We start from the raw sequence: 22,215 nt of genomic DNA, 5'->3' as shown, positions 1-22,215 counted from the left end.
GTGAGTAAATAAAAATGTTACTTATTCCTGTAAAAATGCAAGGCTTGCTAATTAAAAAAGGGTTAGATAATATGAATAGGAAGGACTCACCAATAGGAGTGAAGGGTTTGAAATGCAAACAGGTAGATAAGGCCAACTGAACGTTAACGAAAACCTACGTATTACGGGGGCCTCATGGGCAAAGGCAGGAATCACATCCACTTTTAGCAGTCCAAGTATGGGAATTGATGCCATACAGGCAAAGCCCATTTGATAGCTGGGAAAATGTTTGTTTTGAGCTCCCTGAAACAGAGGCTACACTCCTACTTTTAATGTGTCTGTATTACTATAACCCTAGTATCTGCACATGACTCAGCCCTGGAAGAATGACAGATAACAAGAACAATATTAGTGACATAAAATATAGGAATAGAATACACAAAACTAGTGGCTAAAAATTTGCATGCAGTTCTAGGCAGAAAAGCTTCTGTGGCATCACACAGAAATAGGCATTTAAAAGTTTGCTCCTACAATTTCCAACCCTTTTTTAATTCCAGGAATAGTTAGAACAATTGGAATGTTGATATAAATGAGAGTGTGAGAGATCTAGAAGATTAGATCCACGTCAGACTTTTGTTTTATTCAGAGGTTTGGCTTCCTGCCCTCTGTTCAGACAATAAATTGGCTGTAACAGAGCTGCTTCTAGCATTCTGTTCAGTAGAAGTATCCCAGCAGAGACGAAGTAAGGTAAGCAAGAATGGCAGATTACAGCAGGATTAAATAATTTAAGATTATGTTATCAGACTGTTGAAATTTTATGAAAGAGTGATTATTTCAGTTGATCCTAAAGTTTTCTTAAGAAATCTCTTTCTTCATCTAGTTTATGTTCATTTTTGTGTATTCCTGTGTCTAGTTTAGATAATAGATTTTGTAAACCTCACTTTTTATTAGCTAGAGGATGCCAAAAATTCTTTTTAATCCACTTTTAAATTGGAATAAACGTGGAGGAGTTACTACCTCTGCTAGCAGGCCTGACAGCTGTGACCCAATATACTCAACTAAAACAGTTCTGACCCTGTAAGGATCTTGGACTTATCATGTTAGGAATTTGTCAGCATGGTATGAGATAATATTTGGAACATACCACCATGTGGATGAATTCCAAAGTTTAAATGTTTTTATGCACTGAATTTGATTTAATTTAATTTTATGATCACATGTATCTTGGGGTTAAATGAAAGACAGAGAGCAAACAAGATCACAACGGGAGCAAGAGAGGCTATATAACAGGTTTTCTTTGCTGTCTTCATATCAGTGAATTAATATAATCCATGTAGTGGTAAAAAACAAATTTCTTCTGCTTTTAGTATGATCTTGTTGTCTTTGGCCACAAACATACTCATTAGTTTATCAAGAGTAATTAGACTGCTGCTAGTTTCAGCAGTTTAGAGACCTTTAATTCCTTTATACTTAGTTTGGATGCAAAATGAAACTAATCAGATCCAAGTTATGAAAACAGTGGTTGACGCATCTGCAGCCAAGAACAATATCCAAGTTTTCTTAGTCCACTTCAATGTATACCGTACAGAAGAGAGAAATTACTGAAGAAATAGGTATGAAAGACATTAGGATAAAGAAATCAACATAGGAAGATATACACAGCATAAAAGACTATGACAAAGAGTGAAAAATGTGGGCATAGGTGACATGTATATAAGAACATGTAATGACAGGAAAAGTTTCTTGAAATTGGAGCATTTATACGTCACTCAGTCTTAAGGAATATATGGCAATTCAAGGTGTGAACGCTTGTTTTATTTATTTTAGGGAGTTTTAATTGTTCTGGAGAACAACTAATTGGCTTCTGGAGAGCCAACAGAGGTGAAGTTCTACCACAGACTTTTCTATTTTCTACTTGTTTAAACAAGACAAACTAATTAAAATTTAGTACAGTCCTTCATAACATCAAGGTTACCTGTCCATAGTTCATCATAGAAAGTTACTTCAGAATTTATCCACTTCTAAACACGTTTCTGAAAATGTCTTTGAACTGGCCTGCCCTCTTCTGGAATTCTTCAGTCCTGAATTGTGGTCATTCTCCTTTTGTCTTACCGTTGTGAGTGTAAGTTATGCAGGTACAAGACTGAAGATAGATCAAAACCAGGAATTGGGATCTTCAGAACTTATGATCAAGAGCAGCCAAACTAGAATTACACTTGTGTTTAGTAGGAAACTTGAGTAAGTGATTGTGTGGTTTTGAGCCTCGCAGACCCAGCAAAGTCTTGAGGCTCTGTTAATGAACTCCTAGAGATTTACGTCTCTCAAGATCCACAAGGTGGCACTACTGTCCACACACACCATAGAGCCCGATTCAGGTGGAAGTTTCCAGAGACCAGTTTCCTAGCGAAAAAAACCACAAAGAATGTTTTCTTTTGTTAAGAATGCTCAGTGATAAAGCAGTTTCAGCAGGATGTGGGAGACCCAGCCTTTTCGTTCTACCTCTGACTGCCAGTTATCATAAATTATCTGAGCCCTATTCACAAGGAAGAGCAATCCCATATAACAAATGTTTCACTTTTCAGTGATCTAATTGAATGTTGTTATAACTAGAGTTGAAGAGACTGAATAAGAGCCGTAGTTATCCCTTTTAGTCTGGTAACAAGAGAACTGCCGGGGCAGAAGTTTTTCATTTCATGTAAAAAATTTAATACGAAGCTTTGCATCAGGAAAGTGAGCCAAACCAGGAAACAGAACTGCCCTACTCTTCCTTGGGTGAATTTACAAACCATTACACTTGTGTCAGAGCCATAATCTTTCTTGTCTGACAGATATTTAATTATTCTGTGCAAGGCTGCATGGGGCTAAAATCATACCCATTTTCAGTTGTTTCATTCTCCAGGATACCTGACAGAATTGAAGCTTGTTGTTTTCTTTGGTCTGCACTTGCCATAAACACTTGCCATAAACAAGTGACTTCAGGAGAGCACGTAGACTTCAGAATTTCAGCTTTCCTTTCTTTAAACCAAAGTAAGGTCCTTAGCTATCCTGAAATGCAGTGATTTGAATTACAACTTTGGGATTACCTTAGTAGCTGCCTGGGTGGTTTCACCATCAAAGCAGTTCACATTCTTAGATATCAAGCTCTCCTTCAGGTATCTAATCTGATATTCCTTAATAATTATAACATATTCCTCAAGTTTCCAAATTCAAGTCCTCATTTCTGAGGCAAGATTTCCCGAACCTTAGTTTAAGACTGCAATATACCTATGTATACCTCTGAAAGTCAGATCATGCTGTTTTGTAGTTAGCATAATTTTCAATCACTTATTAATACTTTGACAATTATCTTATGCTGTATCCACAGAATGGATGTGATTTTTCAATTCAGTTAGCAAAACGTAGGTAGCTTCCTATGATTGACAAACAAAAACTGAAGCCACAAACACTGCTTATATATTATCCAAGGGGAAGTCTTTCAAAACATATTCGTTCAACACGACTGTGTTATCCATGTTGGCATGCACCTTAGTGAAAGTTTAGGTAGTTAACTGATTTACCATCGCTGGAAATGCAGTTTTTTTGCAAGACAAAGGCTTGGATCATGCAAGCAGTCAAACATTTTTAGAGTCCATCTACTTCTATTAACTGTCATTTATCAAAATTATATTTGAAAACTTGTTTCTCAATGGAAACACAAAGTCTTGTGACAAATTCTAACTCCTGCTTTAGGACTCAAAAAGGAAGTCAAGTGAGATCATCGTCATCAGTATTTCTTCAACGCCTCGACAATGCTGCTCCGCTCAGGCCGTAGAAAGCCGTATCAAATGCCTCTCCGTAGAAGGCTGTCTGTGAAGAAGAAATGTCTTGGAAGTACGACAACAGCTCCTGAAAAGCCAGGTAACTCTTCCCTTAGTGACAAATATGTTTGGAATCTTGAAAAGAATATTCCAATCCAAGGCAAAACCCAACAAAATTAAGCATGCGAAACAGCTTTTCTATAATTCTGTCAAAAAGAAAAATATTTGGTGAAAAATAGACACCCCAAAGCTACCTTTAAAATAACCAGAACAGAAATACTCCTTAAAATACTGACATTACATTTTTCACCCCACCATGTTCATACCAGTAATTCATAATGTACAAATGTACCTCCCTGGAGAAGGATGAATGATTAGCAGACCTGCCAACCATTCTAGTTTGGGCTAGTACTAGTTCTTTGGGCACTGTAATTCTAGTTATAAGTAGAATTCTTACACTATAGCTACTTCAAGATAAAATTTTTAAAAAGTTTGCTGTATTGATTATTGTAGTTGCTCTGTTGCTTTTTAGAACACCACATCTTTTTTTTTTGGAAGCCTGATTGCCAGCTGCCTTTGAAGAGAAAATCTTTGTCCAACCACAAATCAGCTATACATATAATCAAAGGTCCAACACAGAACCTGCCACTTCTGGAGTGTGTGATTCAAGCTGTCAGGATGTACATCATCCTTCTCCCCCTCTTACTGAGCAGAGGAGTTTCTGCTCAGCCTAAACAGGGTGGAAAGAAAGCTTCTTGAAAAAAATGCAATTTTTTCAAAATATTTGCCTAGATACAGATGTTTCAGAGGAGGTATCTTATTATAAAATAAGTAAAAAAGTTTTTTGTGAAGTCAAGCATTCCTAAAACATTATGCTACTGCTGATGCATTCTGTGTATCGTGTTGTTTTGTTTGGCTAATTATTCTGGCAAAGGCAGGATTTTTTATCTCACAGCATACCCTGGAGGTCTTTGTCATTTCAGAAATGTCTTAACTGCATTTGAAAGTATCAAATCTCTTCCAGTAAAACAATGTTCAGCTGAACATAATCAAAATTGTGACTTATAGTGTTATTCTGGAGATGTCTCATATCCAGGTGTCCAGACATACATCCTTCTGACATCCAGAACAACACAGTCGCATTTAGGAATGAAAGGGAGCAATTTCCCTCCTGGAAGCTTTTAGTTAGAAAGACCTGGTTTGTTGGTTTGTGTTTTGGTTTTTTTTTCAGGACAAGATATCTGATCCCCAAACTAAATGCTGCTTTTTAGCTAGCACTCTTACATAAAAGTCCTATTTATACCCACATCCAATATTCAAAAGGCAAAACTGGGAAACAGGCAAGTTTCCTGGTCAGGTCACTGACATAACCTTCTAAGCAAAGAAATATTTATTGTCCTTCTTCACACCACTACCAAGTCCTCAAAACAGCTGCTTAAGCCCACTAGATAATTACTAGTATGTTGGCTATACTGCTCATAGTTCAAATATACATAGATTATCAAGTAAAGATTGTTTAAAAATGCCCTTGATGTTTTTCTAATGGAATGATGTAATTTCTTTGTTGATAGTAAAATGAATTATAACTCATTTTTTATTAGGGTTTAGCCTGCGACAAACATTGAAATGCTATATACTAACTGAAGATTCAAAAACAGTGCATTTTGATATAGATGAAGATGGTCATCATGAAATATCTACCAAGGATTCACAATCCCATGAAGGTAATACTCCTTACATACCGAAACTCACCAATTGCATGTGTAGTACTCAGGAAATTTTCAAATGTACTATTATGTGTCATGTGTCCCTGGGCCCCTCTCTCCAACAAAGACATTGAGGTGCTGGAGCATGTCCAGAGAAGAGCAGTGGAGCTCGGGAAGGGTTTGGAGCACAAGTCCTGTGAGGAGCAGTGGAGGGAGCTGGGGGTGTTTAGCCTGGAGGAAAACAGGCTCAGGAGGGACCTTATCTCTACAGCTGCCAAACCGGAAGGTGTATCCAGGTGGGGGTCTTGTTACCTTCTCCCAGGCAACAAGAGGCTGGATGAAGGGAAACAGCCTCGGGTTGTCCAGGGGAAATTTAGATTAAATATTAGGAAAAATGTCTCTGTTGCAAGTGCTGCCAAGCTTTGGAACAGGCTGCTCAGGAAAGTGTTTGTGTCTCCACTCTGTAGGGATTTAGGTGTTTGGATGTGGTGATTAGGAACATAGTGTACTTGGCAGTGTCAGATTATGGTTGTATTCAATGATCATAAGGGTCTTTTCCAACCTAAATGATTCTGTGATCCTGTTCTCTGTAGACATAACAATATATTGGATCTGTATGAATATTGATAATGATACAAGAATACTTTTATCCTGATTTGCAGTAGGTTTATTATATATTTAAATGATAAGATGATTTTGTTTACACTCATTTGATTAAGTGAGAAGTCTAGACATTTAGCTCAAAAGAGAGACAAAGGAAAGGTAATGCTCAAAAACAAATGCAAAATGGAGAATAGGGCACATTTTGGAATTTGTGGGGTTATTTTGTTTTTAATTGAAATCTTTTGTTTTTAATTGAACTCTTTTGTCTCAAAAAGGGCTTAAGTATTTGACACCAGAGATGTTAACATAACTATCATCATCCAAAGACTTGTTAGAGGATATGATTTCGGTAGAGAAAAATTAAATAATATCAAATGCAATTATTCTAGAATGATGCAATTATTCTAGAATGGTATCATTTCCAGAGATGTGAAAGTAGGAAAAAAAACTCAATAAAACATATTTTTAACCAAAATAGAGGAAAAAGTTGAAATCTTTTAGTTGGATTAATTGATTAATTAATCTTTAATTGAATTACTAAAACTTTCATTCTATTAAATTGAGAATAATGACAGCTACACTGATAGGGTACTTAAGTGTGTTTTATATATTTTTCAGTATCTTTTCCTTGATAACTCCATCAAATTTTGGAGTCACTCAGACAATTATTATTGTTAATTTATGAACTGAACCAAAACCAGTATAGGTATACAATGGAAGCAGTTTGTGAACAGATACATGGTCTGACAAGCCTGATGTAGAAGATACTGATATTCCTAGAACACAAAAATGAAACCAAAATCAAACCAAACAAAAAAGGCCCAAAAACCCCAACAACAACAAAAAAGGAAATGTTGTGTAATATAATTGCACACATAAGCACCAAAGACATATATTCATGACACAATTGCAACAACATAATATTAGGAAAAAGTTGTATCAAGGATGTTTATGACATTTTTACCAGAAGTGGATGATGTTTTCCTCAGCTGACTGGCTGTGTGATTCAGGCTGATGTTAGAAAAGCCAGAAACAATCTGCTATTGTTACTTGTTGCCTTCCAGTCCCATACATTTAATATTAAGATACTCACTTTCATGCCAGAGGACTTCAGGCTCCTCTTTAATAGCACAGAAGGCTTTACAGCTGGTTACCAATCCCTTGTTTCTTAGGTGCATTCTCTGTTGCAAAATAAAATTAAGCAGTCAATACACTTTTTAAGCTCAGTGTTCAGGCTTCAGTGTACCTGTTCACAAGTCGAACTGTACGGCCTTACAAGTTTGAGTGAATTCGGAGACTCTCAAGAAAAGAAATCTGATGTCTGTTGCAATTACACATTTTTTCTCAGATTGTGTTTCAAAACAATTCTTGAAACTGTTTCTATTATTTTTAAATCTGAGGAATGCTTAGATCTCTGATTCCACGTATTTGTTAAATACCTTCTATTTTAGATATTGCGTGGTTAAGCGTGTTCACAAGGAATGAAGCAGCAGGTAAGGAAAAACATCTTGGGGGAAAAAAAGGTATCATCTCTTTGTTAGGGTGTGGTTTTGAAGATATATTAGAGCATAGGAAAAGAAGGTAGTAGTGTTTTACACATAGACTTGCCATTAGAAATTACATATTGTATCAGATTTTTCACTTAGCTCAGGTTACTGGACAGGTCTAAAAATAAAAGAGCCTTCCTGTGTTCCATAAGAAGAAATCTTCAAAGCTACAAAATTTGTAAATTAGGAGTAGTGACTTGGACTGAAAACAAATGTATGTAAGGGAATATATTGTATACAAAATTGTTTTTGTAGAAAAATGTGGGTGTTCCATTGCTGGCATATGAGTCAAAGTGAAGACCTGTTTTAGCAGGAGAGGAAAACCAAAGAGAAATTAATATGAAGAAGGAGGAGGCTTTGGGAACTTTCATATTGTACACTTACGAAATTATTGAGAAAATCAAAGGTATATTAGTTCAGGTATTACAGTGGAAGAAAAATGCACTCTAATTCCAATCATCAAGGGCTCCTGTAACAATAAAAACAAATCTGGTCCAGTACCAGATGTACCTTGAAGAAGGGACAAATGAAGATTTCTAAGGAACAGTATAAAAATACTGATAACCTCCCAAATCCCAAAGCTTTACATTTTAGGGATATCCCTAAGCAAGACTTTTTTTATTTATTTAATTTCAAGGCATTTTCTTTGCATGGATTTTTAAATTGCCCCTTAGACTCTGGTAAGGTTTTAGTGACCAGAGAGACAAGGTAATTAATTCAAAATCCATCAGAGTGGAAGTATCATTGATATACAATCACAAAAAGGTTCCTTGCTTTCCTTGCCATTCTCTGGCTGCTTGATAGACCACTTGTGACATCTTTTAGAGGTGATAAAGTTGGGCTCCTTTGGACTTACTCAGACTAAACAATGTATAAGCAAGTCACAATAAACTCTAGATGGAGAAAGATAAGGATAGTTAGGATATAAGTCATGTTGATGGATGTCCCTGGTGAGCTGGATGGACTCCTGCATACCTCCTTTGTTTTCACTCTTGCCTTCAAGAGAGAACACTCTTGACTTTGATAAGAAACCTCTCTTGCCTGTTGATGTGTCTCTTAAATGCTACAACTAAAACTGGACAATTGCCCCTGAGGCAATCTAAGGTGATATCACAAAAAGTAATACAAAATAACAGAATTGTAGACCTGCTATAGTAGCCTACTATATTTATCTAAATACTCATTTAAACCAAATAAGGCATAGTCAGTTTGAGTTTTTCTCAATTTTTAACAAGGATTTTTAATGCTATTTTCATGCTAAAGCAGTCTCAGAAAAATTCCTTCAGAAGAATAATACAAAAGTATTACAGTTAAGGAAAGTTAAGGCAATTAAATCAGGTCCAAGAGAAGCTAAAATTAGTCAAGTGAGATGAATACATTTGGCTAATTCTGCATATCCTTAAAAAGCTAAAACATGCCTTTGGTAACACATAAAAAACCTCCAAACTCCTTAACTGTAAGTGGTAATGCATAATAATCTAACATTTTTAAATTTGTATTCAGCTGCAGTTAAACATATAGATCAACTGCCACTTTCTTTTATATTTTCTGCCTTAAATGGAACACTTGTCATACTTCTAAAAGCATAAGTGGTGTTTTTTGAAGTAAGTTTGCGAGTCAGTCAGATAAGTATAGCATCATTGAACAATCATTGTAATATGTAATTACAATGTATGTAATACATATATATTGGGTTTTGCTAGGTAATGTTCTTGTGTGCTGTATGAGTTGGTAAAGGGTACCTTAATTTATTTACTTTTTGCTGACATCTTGAAGTACCAGAAGGTAACAATGAACATTGTCACTTTAGCATTGTCGTCTTACTTCCTGAAGGTAAAAAACAGTATTAGCTCAAAAATGGAATTTATCCAATGTACCCACAATTATAATAGTAAAAGGATTATTATCTAGAAACATGCAAAAAGTAGAGGGGAAAAAATGCTACATTTTGCATATTGACATATACATAGCCAGGTGTATACAGTAAACGTGTTTACTACACATATGAGTTATCTACCACTACATTTGCCTTTGTAGTTCATATGACATGTAGTAATGTACAACTGATATTTCATACATTGACCATAAAAGTAGAGAAATTAACTATATATATGGGAAATTTAAAGTCTCACAAAGTCACAGGCGTTAAATACTTTAGACAAGAGAATGGTATCAAGAGTGATTGTATTTATTTTTATTCCCATGTCTTACGTATGTTTTCTCTTTGTAGAGCATATTCAGCTCTTCTTTATTTTATAAAGTGATACTCATATTATTACAATATTATCTTCTGTGTAAAACAGATTCTAAAAATTTGGTGAGCCTCACACAGAGATCAAAGCTTAATGAATTTGTCTTGTTGTGCAAGGGTAAGAAACATCTCTCCCTGAAGGTAAGTTGTTTATTTTCTTTATAACATGTGGGTGCTCTCTCTTACTGTAAGACAATTTCCCCCACAGGACTTTTCAAATTCATTTTTCTTACCACTTTCCACATTTCATAACTTCTGAGTATGTCCCCTTATTCTTTTTTGTGAAATACTCAGAGAAGATTATTGCAAAAATTTTTGGGTTGGGTAGTTGATTACTGCCACTAGAAGACAGTCGGGGATGTTGGGGTCCAGTCTCTGTGGAGGAAGAGGGAGCTTCTTAGCCGGAAAACATGCAGGAAAATAAGAGGAGAGTAAAAAGCAGAAATCTTGCCTTGGAAAGAGATGAGTTTAAGATGGAAATTATTTTCTTCCAATGAATACACATCACAGAACAAGGAATGTGATGAAGAGAAACACAGCTGAACATCCAGTTTCAAACATTTGCCATCTGGTGTCTAAACATTCCCATTTTCTCCAATCTTGTGAAGGTTTGCTTCTGATAGGAAGGGAAGGCAAGGCTAGTCTTCCCCAGAGAGGGACTATAATCAGTGCTAAATCTGTCTGAGGAAGAATGCTATGTTGCAATTTACCGTCTACAGCAGAGCAAAGGTCCAGGAAGCTCTGTTTATACAGAGATGTTGAGATAAAGAATAACCCTCTGTCTAATGTCAGCCATGCATGATGGTGGAAATCACCAAATGCTTTCTCAAAAAGTCTTGGATTTTTTCATTTGTTTTTAACTCACAAATGACTCTTCATAAAATCTATTTCCTGAATTTTTCTAGGGAAATATATATTGTAAGACACATAAATCATATTTTACCCTATTACTCACAGAAAGGGATTTTCCTTTCTGTCCCTGAAACAACGACTATTTTTAAAGGATTTTTCTGGTTCAGAGGTTGCCTTCTCATAAATCAATTTTTTGAAGGGTGTTCCACCAAATCAAGAGAAGAACTGAGTGTTGAGCCTTAATGGATTTATCGTAGCATGGGTCCCCAGTGGCGTGATAATTAACATTGACGCCATGATTTCAGAAGGCTGATCAATTGCTTTATTATACCATACCATACCGTACCGTACCGTGCCGTGCCGTGTCATACCATACTTCTAAGAAACTCATTGCCCTCCAAACAGTCCGACATAGCTTGGACCAGATTGGTCAATCGAATCCAAGGGCCATCACCAGTGGCCAATTAAGAAATCACCCTTTGGTAAACAAATCTCCATAACACATTCCACCTGTGCACAACAACAGGTGCACCAAGTGAAATAAGAATTGTTTATCATTCTTTTCTTTTTCTTGACACAATAGAAAGCAGTTCTTATCTGAAGATGAAGATATATTTAGCATGTACCAAATGTGTAAAACCTTGGAAAGATCACAAACCTTTCTTTTTCCAGCACAATATAAATAATTTCCTTAGTCTTAACAGGAATTCTGGTATGGAACAGGACAAGGCTTCTTATCTGGAAAAAGTTTTGGTATCCTGGTACAATATGGTTCAATAAGGACTGCATTTCTAGATAGGACCTGGGCATTACATAGTTTGAAGGACTGTCTTGAGTATTTGCTTTCAACCCAATTCATTTTGCAGTGCAAATTGTGAAAGAGGAATATATTAATGAAATTTTTTAATAATTTATCAATTTATTAATCTGGGATTATTTGAATTTAATAATTAATGAACTTTAAAAAAAAAGATAGGTTTTTTTAGAACTAACGCCACATTTGATGGGTTTGAAAAGCAAAATATGATGAAAAAATTACCAAATTAAATTACAAAATTAATAAATCTGTTTGTTGTAAACACAGGTCTTAAAAGCATCCTGTTCAGAGCCAGATTGTCCTTCAGTGAAGAGATGTGATATGAAAACTTGCAACCATGAAGATCCTGACTTTAAACAGGTATACAATCATGATCAAACAAATAAAAACCTATGTGTGAGACTGTGTATGCAAATACAGGTGTGTAAAAAGGGCATCTAAACTCATCCTGTTACTCATTAAGTGACAAATTGCTTACTTTTCTTTGAGTTGATTTTTTTTTTCTCAGAAAAGGGAAAATACAATTATGACTACATCCTTCAATCTCCAGGCAAAATATCTGACTTTCTATTGAAACATGAAAGGTGGATATGTTTCCTGTATTATTATGCTTATACAAAATGAAGGGAGACACAAAGTAGATTTTATCTGGTACAAATTCTTCGGCAAGATACAGAAAATCTGGGTGAGTACATTAGCAGAAGGGATCTAGAAGGATCAGATTACAAAAGTTATGATGTTTAAAGAACTAATGAATACATCAGTCATAAACTTCTGGGAAGTAATAAAACCCTGTCATTTTCAGGGTTTTTTCAGATGAATCAGAAATTCATCTGATGGATTTCGTGTCATCAGATGATTATAAATTGGGAGTAATGTGTTGTGGACAGAAATACAGATAACTGAGTGGTTTCTTCACATGTTTTTTGACAAAAGCTTGGTTTTGTTGACTCTTCTCTGTATAGAAATGATAAAACATAGTAGGCACATGAAGGAAATCAGTTGCTCTTTGGGATACCTAAACTTTAGGATAGTAGATGTTATAACCTAGAGAAAATGCAAAACTAAGGAAATATAACTAATAATATTTTTAATTAGGATTGTAGCCCTGTGGCTTTATTATTCAACTGAAAAGCCAATCTTTCCAATTTCACTAGGCAAAATTAGAACTCTCTGGACCCAAGTAGTTTCAGAACTTCATAAGAGGGACTGTGAAACCCTGAAAACCTGAAATTCCCAGCCTAAAATTTCTAAAATGCTGACCTTTCTCCTAAATCAGAAAGCATTGAATTTCCAATTCCGGTAAATTGACATCTATCTGAGATGGTTTTCAACAGGTATGAGCTACACTACTGATAATTAATGAACAAATCTGCTACATTCTGAGCCTGGAAAATCTAAGTGGGTCCTTCAGTTCAAGTTCTGCTTGAACTGAAGGTTCTCTTCTGCCAGTAATATTCTTTGGCTCCCCACAGGAGAAAGCAGCAAAGCTTAGGAAATTTTTAATGCAACTTTTAGTCCCCGCCTTGTATGTTATAAATGATCACAGTCATATTGACTTTTGCTAATTATATTTAATACACTTTTTTATTTCATACAGTTTTTAAACTGGAGCTGTTCACAGAGGTTTAGTGTCCTTAGGCCAGCAAGTTTTGGGAGACATCTGGAAAGAGCTGTAACAATTACTGTAGAGATCTATATATCACTTTGGGTTTTTAAAAAGTGTTAAAATCAAAAATTCTTTCTGGGAACCCATTCATTACGTAGTAAGACAAACCATGATGATCTGCTCATCATGGTTTCTTACTGATACCCTGAAATAGAAGAAAAACAGTCACTCATTTGTATGAGGAGAAATCAGAAGTCTGCACTTGAACCACATCCAGTTGGGTAAAGAGGCAAAGTCATAGGCAACTCTGAATCATGAGATTCTTCATAAACCTTCTAAAATGAATGTACCGATCAGTAAATAATTCCTGGTGTGATGAATAATGCCTGCATTGTCCTTAGGATGAGAAAGTGTGGGAGTAGTGCAATGAGATGGAGAAATACTTCTCATGGATAATGACAAAGCTACTCAGAGCTGCAATGTGATATTTAATCTACTAGCTTTGCATAGCTAATCTTAAAGACAGGCATTTTCTTTTTTTCTGTTTGAAGACTGCCAGTAGAATTAGCAGAAATGTGAGAATCTGTGGACCCTATCGTTATACCAGGAAGAGTTGTATAGCTGTAAACAAGTTGTATGTGTTGTAAACATTCATCTCTGTAACCAAGGCAATTGAAACATTGAGACATGGTTCACAATCAATATTAATTGAAACATCTTTTATTACATTAAATTTTAATATGTTAATTAGATTGTAATAACAATAAAATAATTATTTAAAATTACAGCAAGTAATAGTTTACAATAACATCTGATTCTAATTGGGGATTAAGTCAGAAAGGCAATACCAATATTTATTGCAATGCTGTTGTGGCAGGAGTGGAAAACTGCACTGTAGGCACAACTATGGCCTCACACAGTTCACACAGTGGCAGCATCCCAGCCAGAGCAGTAGTGCACAAGCCAACCCCAACAGTTCACTCAGGAGCATTTGCTTATAACTGTGATTATTCTAACTCTATAATAGACCATGCTTATCATAATTAATAATATCATAGAAAAAAATGCAGTTAACTACACAACAGAATGATCTCAGGGCTACAGAACAGTATTTCGCTTTAGATTCTACACTTAAAAGGTTTTCACTGTTCCCCCACCCATCGCTCATAATTCTCCCAGTAGGTAAGACAGCTCCCATTTTATCATTTGCATTAATTATGTGTGAATTTTTTACTATTTCTCTTTTTTTACTCTTCTGGAAGTGCAGAAATTAGTGAGCATACAATGGTTATCAAAGAAGCACACATCTTCAGTACATATACACTACTACATCTGTAGTATCTCATTTTAATGTAATTTCTGTTCTGGTTCAACCATAATATTTAATGTATTCTTGACCCATTGCTACACTCAGACTTTTGATGATGTATTCATCACCCTCTCATCTTTTCTGAAGTACTAGTAGCACTCAATTTTCCCTCTGTTTCAAATCTTCATTAATTAACACATATGCGTAAAAGAATACTAAAGGATAGAATTCAGCAATTTCAATTGCTGGATCAGGCTGTTTTTCTTCAAGTTATTGTTCCTTGCTGGACAATGCAAGGCTATTAGATCATTGTATCTGGACAGCATTTGCCAAAATTTTGACTGGAATATCCCAGCCTGGGTGGACTGGGACCTGAAGTACTGCAGCTGTGAAAGTTCTATTAAGAGCTGTAAAAGTTTTTATTCCACAGTCCTCTCTGTTTTACTGAGTAGTTTGATGAAGACAAGAAGGAAGGAGATTATACCAGAGGCTGTGCATTCATGAAAGACTTTATTAAGACACTTATTCTTTACTCCAGTAGGCCAAAATAAACTCCAAACATGTAAAATCTGGTGAGGCCCACTAAGATACCTTGATCCTGAAGTTTTTACCTTGTAAGTACTGACAATGCCATGTTTACTGTGCTTGGCAGCAAGCTGATGGTCCTTTTTGGCACCCAGCATGCAGCCTGAGATTTTTGGGGTTTTTTGCTCCAAAAGTTGATTCATCTATTGAAAAGCCAAGGAGTGATCTGCAAGCCTCACTCACTCTTCAGTGGTCACATATGGCCAGTGTAGAAGTCTGATGGGTGTTGAAAGTGGACTGTTCTGGGCTGAACATTCCTTTCATTCAGGGCTGCTGTATCAGAGATCCTGCACCTTCAGTATGAATGGAATCAAAGGTGGCAGAGTGAATGCCACAGCTGATATTGCCAAAGCATTTTTATTGATCACTTTGGCAGCAGTGTACAGGCCAAAGTTTACTTTCAGTGGAGGGATGTCCAATACACCTGAAGCTGACTGACCCAGGGCTGGAAGCACAGCCCTACTATTTTTCAGGAAGGACCAGCTGTGGTAAAAAAATAGACTGAGGTGTGTTGCTCCAGCCAGCATCCAAGCCCCTGCACCAGACCTACTCTCCTGCCAGGGGACAGAGTATGTGAGAAATGACACCTCACTTCTTAACATTTAGAAAGGTTTATTGAACCACAACAAGGGACTGAATAAGGAAAAAGGGGCAGTGCTGGGTGCTTAGCTGCAGCCAGACACACACTGCCCACACCTGCAGTAATCCTTACATATGCTATTGACAAGCCAACCCCCTGGTGAGCCAGCCCTCCCCACACTCATCCATATGTCACTCTTCCGACCCAGCTCTTCCTTTGTCCCACCTTTTGGAGTCTGTGCAGTCCTTCTTGCTTCAACTTTCCAGTGGTCAGATATTAACTTTCAATATTACAAAACTTATATGAAAAGACACCAGATCTTAACAGAACTTCTTCTAACCTTATAACGTACATTTAACATTTGCAAGAGCCAACACCACACTATCAGTTTATTAGAGAACAGCAAGAGCAAAAGTAAGGAAATTTTTGAATTAAGAAAAAAACTCAAAAGTAAAACATACGAAGGTCAGAAAAAGCCACAAATGATGCAAAAGCACTTACTCATCTCCTCCCCTGACCAATGCTCAGACAGTGTCTGAGTAGTAGTCTTCTCAGAAGCAGACACCCATCCTCCCAACCCCACATTTCCTATCCTTTACATCTTTTATGACTGGCTATGACATCACATGACATAGAGTATCCCTCTGGCCACTCTAACACAGCTGTCCTCCCAGCTGTGTTCCATCTCAGCCTCTTGTCCATCCCAGCTTACGCACTGAGTCTGAGTGGAAAGAAAGAGAAGCTCATGGTGTTGTGCATGCACTGCACAACAGCCAAAATTTTCAGTGGTGTGTCATCAATCCTGTTTTAGCCACAAACCACATAACTAATTTGTAATGCCTTTCAAAGTCCATAACTTCTGTGATACAATTGAGGTGGCAGCTCAGTTTTACTAGTTTGCTTATCATCATTGCACGACTCATGTCTCTTTGATCACATGCTCTTTGATTCCTTTGATTCTCTTTGATCTGAGGCAAAATGTAGATTGCAGTGTGCCCTACACTCCTTTGTGTAACACATTATAACACCACAAGATGTTCTGTTTCAGCTGGCCTTCAAATCCGTTCCTTTTTATCTTCTAGTTTCTTCCTAGGTTACAGTGCAGGATTTGAACCTAGCTTGGAGTAATGCTCATTGTGCCATAATTGATCTGACTTTATATAATTTTGAGTCTATTCATTTTAAAACTTGTATACTACTCTCTGACCCGTTTTTCTTTAGCCTGTAAGACAATATTTGTGGCATTTTTCTGACATGAGCATATGTGTTCTATTTCAAGTGCATTGTGAACCTCCTGTGGGACATGAATAAAGGTGAATTTTTTGTCATTAAATGTGAAACCTAGGCTGTAAATTGGTTCTTCATTTAATGCAATGGAAAGCAAAATATCAGATTGTAACTAAAAATCAGTAGCTTTTTTCTTGGAACTTGCAAATTGTCTTGAGTCCTACTGTAGAAACTGTCCTCAGGAGGAACATTATCTGGCAGTAGTCCACCACATTCTCCAGGTTTTCTCATCATCTTCCTTTACAGGTTATAATAGAAAATCACCTCTTCCATGAATTCTTGCAAAACATTTTGCTCTTTCCAAAGACCTACTGCACATCCAAGCCCTAATGGTGTTTCATTATACTTCTATTTTGAGTTCTTCCTTCTCCCAGCCAAATAGTGTCATTCTCCAAATCATTTTCCTCTTACAGTTTTCCATCTAATTTTCCATCATTTCATGCAGGTACAGTAGGTATTTTTAAATTTCTGAATCTCAATTTGCCTTTGCGAGCATGTAGATTTTGCTTTACAAAACCCCTTTGGAATCTCCCTTGCTCTAGCGTGAATTTCTGCATTATACATATGAATCTCTCTCCTTGCTTCTACTGGTTTTCTTTCACCAAACATTCTTATTCCTTTTATGTTTACTTTTTACCATTCTGAGTCCCTAGTAGGTATTTGTTTCCCGAAAGACAAATCTTTTTCAACTTCCTTAGCAGTATTTTTTAAAACTTTAATTTTTTTTTTGAAGCTGCAGACACTGTTGTTACATTTAATTGATCAGGACAGAATATTCTAGCTGCTTCCCATTATAGCTTTGCTGATAACAGGTGTATTCCCCAAGTTTCCTTGAGGTATTCTGCAATAACTGCAGGACAATTTCTTTCCATCTCCTGTTGTCATACGGGCTAAAAGGACGCATTTCTCCTTCTGCCAAAAGGTGGTTATTGCCAACACTGTAATCTCCAGCAAGCTAGTACCTTTACATGCACTCCTGCTTTTCCTCAAGGATTCTGTTTCCTTTTAGAGCTCCCCTTAAGGAATGATAATACACCAGACTAGTCAGAGTTATAGAACTGGGAAGAACATGGGCAGACTTATAGAACATAGGCAGAGCAAGAGTGTTGAACAAGGTCATTCAAAAGGAAAGTTAAAATAATTTGATTTTTATATGTTCAGTCTTTCCCAAAAGATACTCTAAATTCTCTGCCCTCTGGCAGGAAGCTGCCTTGGGGGAAACAAAAATCTCAACCTTCTATTAATTAATGTCCCACTATTAGCATCAGGTAACTACTCACACAGTATTGACAGTTACTCCTTCTCTCAGTGCACAGAGGCAGGAGCAGGGGCTCATACCCCCAGCCCTGCAGGTTCCAGGAGCTGTGCACAGTCACACCAGGGCTGCTGGTTCCAGCAGCTGTGCTCACACACACTGCCCAGTAACCTCTGTCCAGCTACAGCAGCTGCTTGGATGTGATGTGGATTACACGACCTGTGGTAGGCGCTGGAGGAGTGCTGGAGACCATGGGCAGGTTCAGCAGCCCTTTGGAGCCCCAAGCTTAGCAGTTTCTGCAGATTTCAGTACATACTCTTCCTCTCTCTAGCACGATGGTTTTTTGTAATTCTTTTTCCATCCCCACTCTGAGATGCCCAGTCAGCACAAATATATACACCCACCCACCCACTCACCCACCCACACACACAGAGTAGCTCCTTAGACAATAGCTACTGCTCCAGAGATGGATCTTTTTAAAAAGTGCATTGGAACCTGGAGATATACAGAAAAGCCACAGGTAATAGAGCTTAAGTTGTTTAAGAGTAGTTTCTACTGTAACATTCTAATTTTATTTCAAAAGAGGCAAGCAAAACTGTGGATGGACATTTTACTGCTAGTGGCAATTGATAGGGTAGGCCTAAGGTGAGAAAATAACCAAATGAAAAACTTAAGTTATCATAAATACACTGAGGAAACTGTGCTGGTGTTTTTGTGAAGCAAAGGAATGCATCTATTAGTCTGGTATTACTCAGTCTTTTGAGGGACATGGGTATTACTTTTATTCATAGTTATCACAGAATCTATCCCAAAATTATTAATTGTTGCCTAAGGTTTATTTAAAAATTGGTAAATATGAGTCACTGGAGAAAAGTATAACAAGCATAAAATATAACAAACCAACAGCATATATGAATTTTTGTCACATTTGACATTATGGAATCGCATTAGAAATACAATGTGTTTTTTACTTTGTGTATTTTCATAGCTGAGTGAAGATAATAACTTTTTCATCATGCATTACCAAGGAGATTCAGTGCAGTTCCAATGCTATGAAGACAGAAGTTACTATCTGTGTGTGAATGATGACTCACTTGATATTCGCAAGCTGGAAAACAAAGAGCCCAATGAGGACAAAAATTTTTACTTCAGGGTGTCGTATTTACAGGAAAAGTAACTTGTCTACCTTTCAGTGGCCTAAGTGCCCATACATCTCCTAAGAAGATGAGGAAGTTTGACACCAGCTAATTTCTGTTTGGGCTAAATTTTTACATTTTCATAATTTCTAAGCCACCAAAATCCTTTATTTCTGGATATTCAATAGCAAAAGAGGAAGGCTAAGTTTGAAAAGCATACTAACTGATCAATCTCTGTGTCCTACCTTCCAACTGTGTTTTTAAGGAAACAAAATATTCTGGTGTGGGAAAATATACAGGGGATATTTCAAAGATGGCAACAATAAGGAACATATATTAATATGATCATAAAATATGCCATTAGTTTTCCATGCGATAAACATTTTACTTTTTATAAACTGTGTCTTATAAGCTCACCTGAGTGTGACAAGAAAACTTTCAGAAGTTGTTAAATGCATATGTGCATATCCTGACTGACTGACTTGGAGAAAGAGTAAGAAAAGGTGTCTTGACTCTATCTGAGAATAAGGGAAGATGCTGGAAGCTAGAAGATGTCTCTGCACCTGTAGCTCCAAGCCAGCCCATGTAGCACACTATGCAATTTCAGCATCTCTCCAGCACGGCAGCTCTCTAAGAAAATGTACACAGAGCATCAGATGCACAATGTGCAGGCAGAGGGATGGAGGCACATTGAACTGATGGGCCATAACAGATGCCTGCAAACACAGCAGAAAATTGCTCTGACATATTGGCTTCCACTTCTGAGTCATAGAGGGAAATACAATTGCATGTTAAATTGCAAAGCAGAGTGCAGAACAGCATCAGAAAAACAGTAATGTTCAAAATTACTGAACAAAATAAAGTGTTTATGTGGGCTACACTGGAGGACCCATAAGAGTACTTAACTTTGGGCTACAGGGTCTGTCAATGTCAAGTGGAAGATGTTGACACTTAAATGTCCATAGACCATGCCCCGCAAACCATAACCTATTTGAAATACATGAGAAAACAACCTGAAAATTATCAGGATCACTAAGGGTTAAAGATCTGGCTCTTCATTGCTGTACATTACCTTCCACTCTGATTTAGTGGCAATTTTCTGTGATGCAAGTAATTTGAGACTGTATGTGTCTAAATAGTGCACCTACACCAAGAGACTGCTGCTTAATTGCAGCAAAGCAGCCTACAATATAACACACTTGCAGGAGTAATCCTGTGTAAGTATAATAAACAATGCACAGCTGAAATAAGAATCCTAACACCAGTCAGTCAATCACACCAATGCACATTGCAATAATGCAATTTTCTGTTGTAAACTAAACTCCAAAGGTCTGTGAGACCTTAAAAGATTTCACAGCTTGCTTGTTGTATTCTTCAAATAGCGAAAATCTTTATGTTAGTTATAATGCTCATTGAAGAGAGCTTTTAAATATTTTCTAAATAATACTTACAAGCTCTAGACCTGCCAAGAGTTCAATAAACTGCCAAGAGTTAGCATGAAGAAAAACCCAAAACTCTAGATATTAATATAATAAATCAGCATTTATTACACTAGAATCAAGTTAACTTAAACTGCTTAAGATGTTGCACAAGAAATAGATTCAGTCGTAGTAAGTACATTAATTTCACTATCTGATACACTAACACTTCATAGTCATACATTTATTATTGGTAGTGTAGTGTAGTCACCTCACTAAATTATAGATTGTGCTAGATGGGAAGTTGATGAAAAGACAACAAGTCACCATAAAGCTTGTACAAAGCATATTAATGAAATCAGCATTGCTGATATCACCACAAAAGTAACATTTACCTCAGTTAAATTTTAATCTGTTTTATAGTTAAATTTTAAATTCTGGTTATATGCAGAATTTTGTACATTTACCATGTGCCATATTTTTAACAATTCAAGGGAAAATAAACCCTTATGGAATACAGCAGTCATAATTTTGTAAAATTTTGGATTTGATATCTAAGATAGTAATATCATTTGACTTCTTTTCTCATAAAACACAGTAAAATCAGACAACTTCATAATTTTTAATGTACAGAGTAAAGCAAGTTTAAAAATTCTCTATCCTGATCTTTGCTGAAGTCTTATTTTTGATCATAAAATCCCTTCAAATTGACATTTTCCAGTTCCCACTAATCTAAGTGTCTTGCAAGTGGCAGAAAAGTTTTTAATATGTGAGGTGGAAATTTCAGAATGGCTTTCATTTTTAGCCTTTCAGAAAAATATAGTTTCAAACACTTTACAATAAAATCCAATGTGTCTAACATTCAAATATGAAATATAATTAGTATTTTGCTGTTTAAAACAACAATTATATTCTTTAACTTTCATTTAACAGATGTGATAATTATTAAAATAATATATATGTCACTCTTGTATTTCTGCCCTTCCAAAGCTGTGCCTTAAATAAAGTACTGCATTTTGTTTGCTTAGACCAATGTAATGCAAGTATTCTTCATATATTACTTGTAGTATTTTGACCATATTTGTGACTTCCTACAATAAAACCTGTGAGAAGAACTACAATAACTGTAAAGCAAGTGATATTTCTCTGTGTTACATACGCTTCCTTCATTATAGGGAACCAAAAGAGCTAGAAATTGGAATTAGAAGTTGTCATTTTTCTTGCCTCTATTTAGCATTTTTTCAAGGCTATGTCTGCACGTGATGGTGTGTCCCCACTTCCCCCATTTCTGCTCGAACAATGGCCACCAGTGATGTTTGTGATTCAGGGCCATAACTCCTGCTCAGCAGCCAAGGGCCATAATCCTTGTTCAACATTCAGTAGACACTGAATGTCTCTACAGTCTAAACAAATTTTTACAATCTCACATAGGTGCAATTACAAAACTGCTAAAACTTGTAAGCAATCCAAATTATGCAGTTTCA

The 22,215-nt window shown here is 36.4% G+C and overlaps 1 protein-coding gene across 1 annotated transcript; it reads left to right on the top strand.

Moving 5' to 3' along the window:
- Positions 1–707: 707 nt before the first annotated feature.
- Positions 708–21,704, top strand: LOC136568910 (uncharacterized). The gene is made up of 7 exons (XM_066569134.1): positions 708–726; positions 3,709–3,876; positions 5,378–5,500; positions 7,537–7,578; positions 9,936–10,024; positions 11,820–11,912; positions 19,166–21,704. Exons 2-7 carry the CDS (start codon positions 3,768–3,770, stop codon positions 19,352–19,354), a joined length of 645 nt encoding a protein of 214 aa, XP_066425231.1. The 5' UTR covers positions 708–726; positions 3,709–3,767; the 3' UTR covers positions 19,355–21,704.
- The last annotated feature ends 511 nt before the right edge of the window (positions 21,705–22,215 follow it).

Source organism: Molothrus aeneus, chromosome Z (assembly GCF_037042795.1).
Source record: "Molothrus aeneus isolate 106 chromosome Z, BPBGC_Maene_1.0, whole genome shotgun sequence".
NCBI lineage: Eukaryota > Metazoa > Chordata > Aves > Passeriformes > Icteridae > Molothrus > Molothrus aeneus.
Note: the sequence above shows the minus strand (reverse complement) of the source record. Positions and strands in the feature narration are given on the sequence as shown.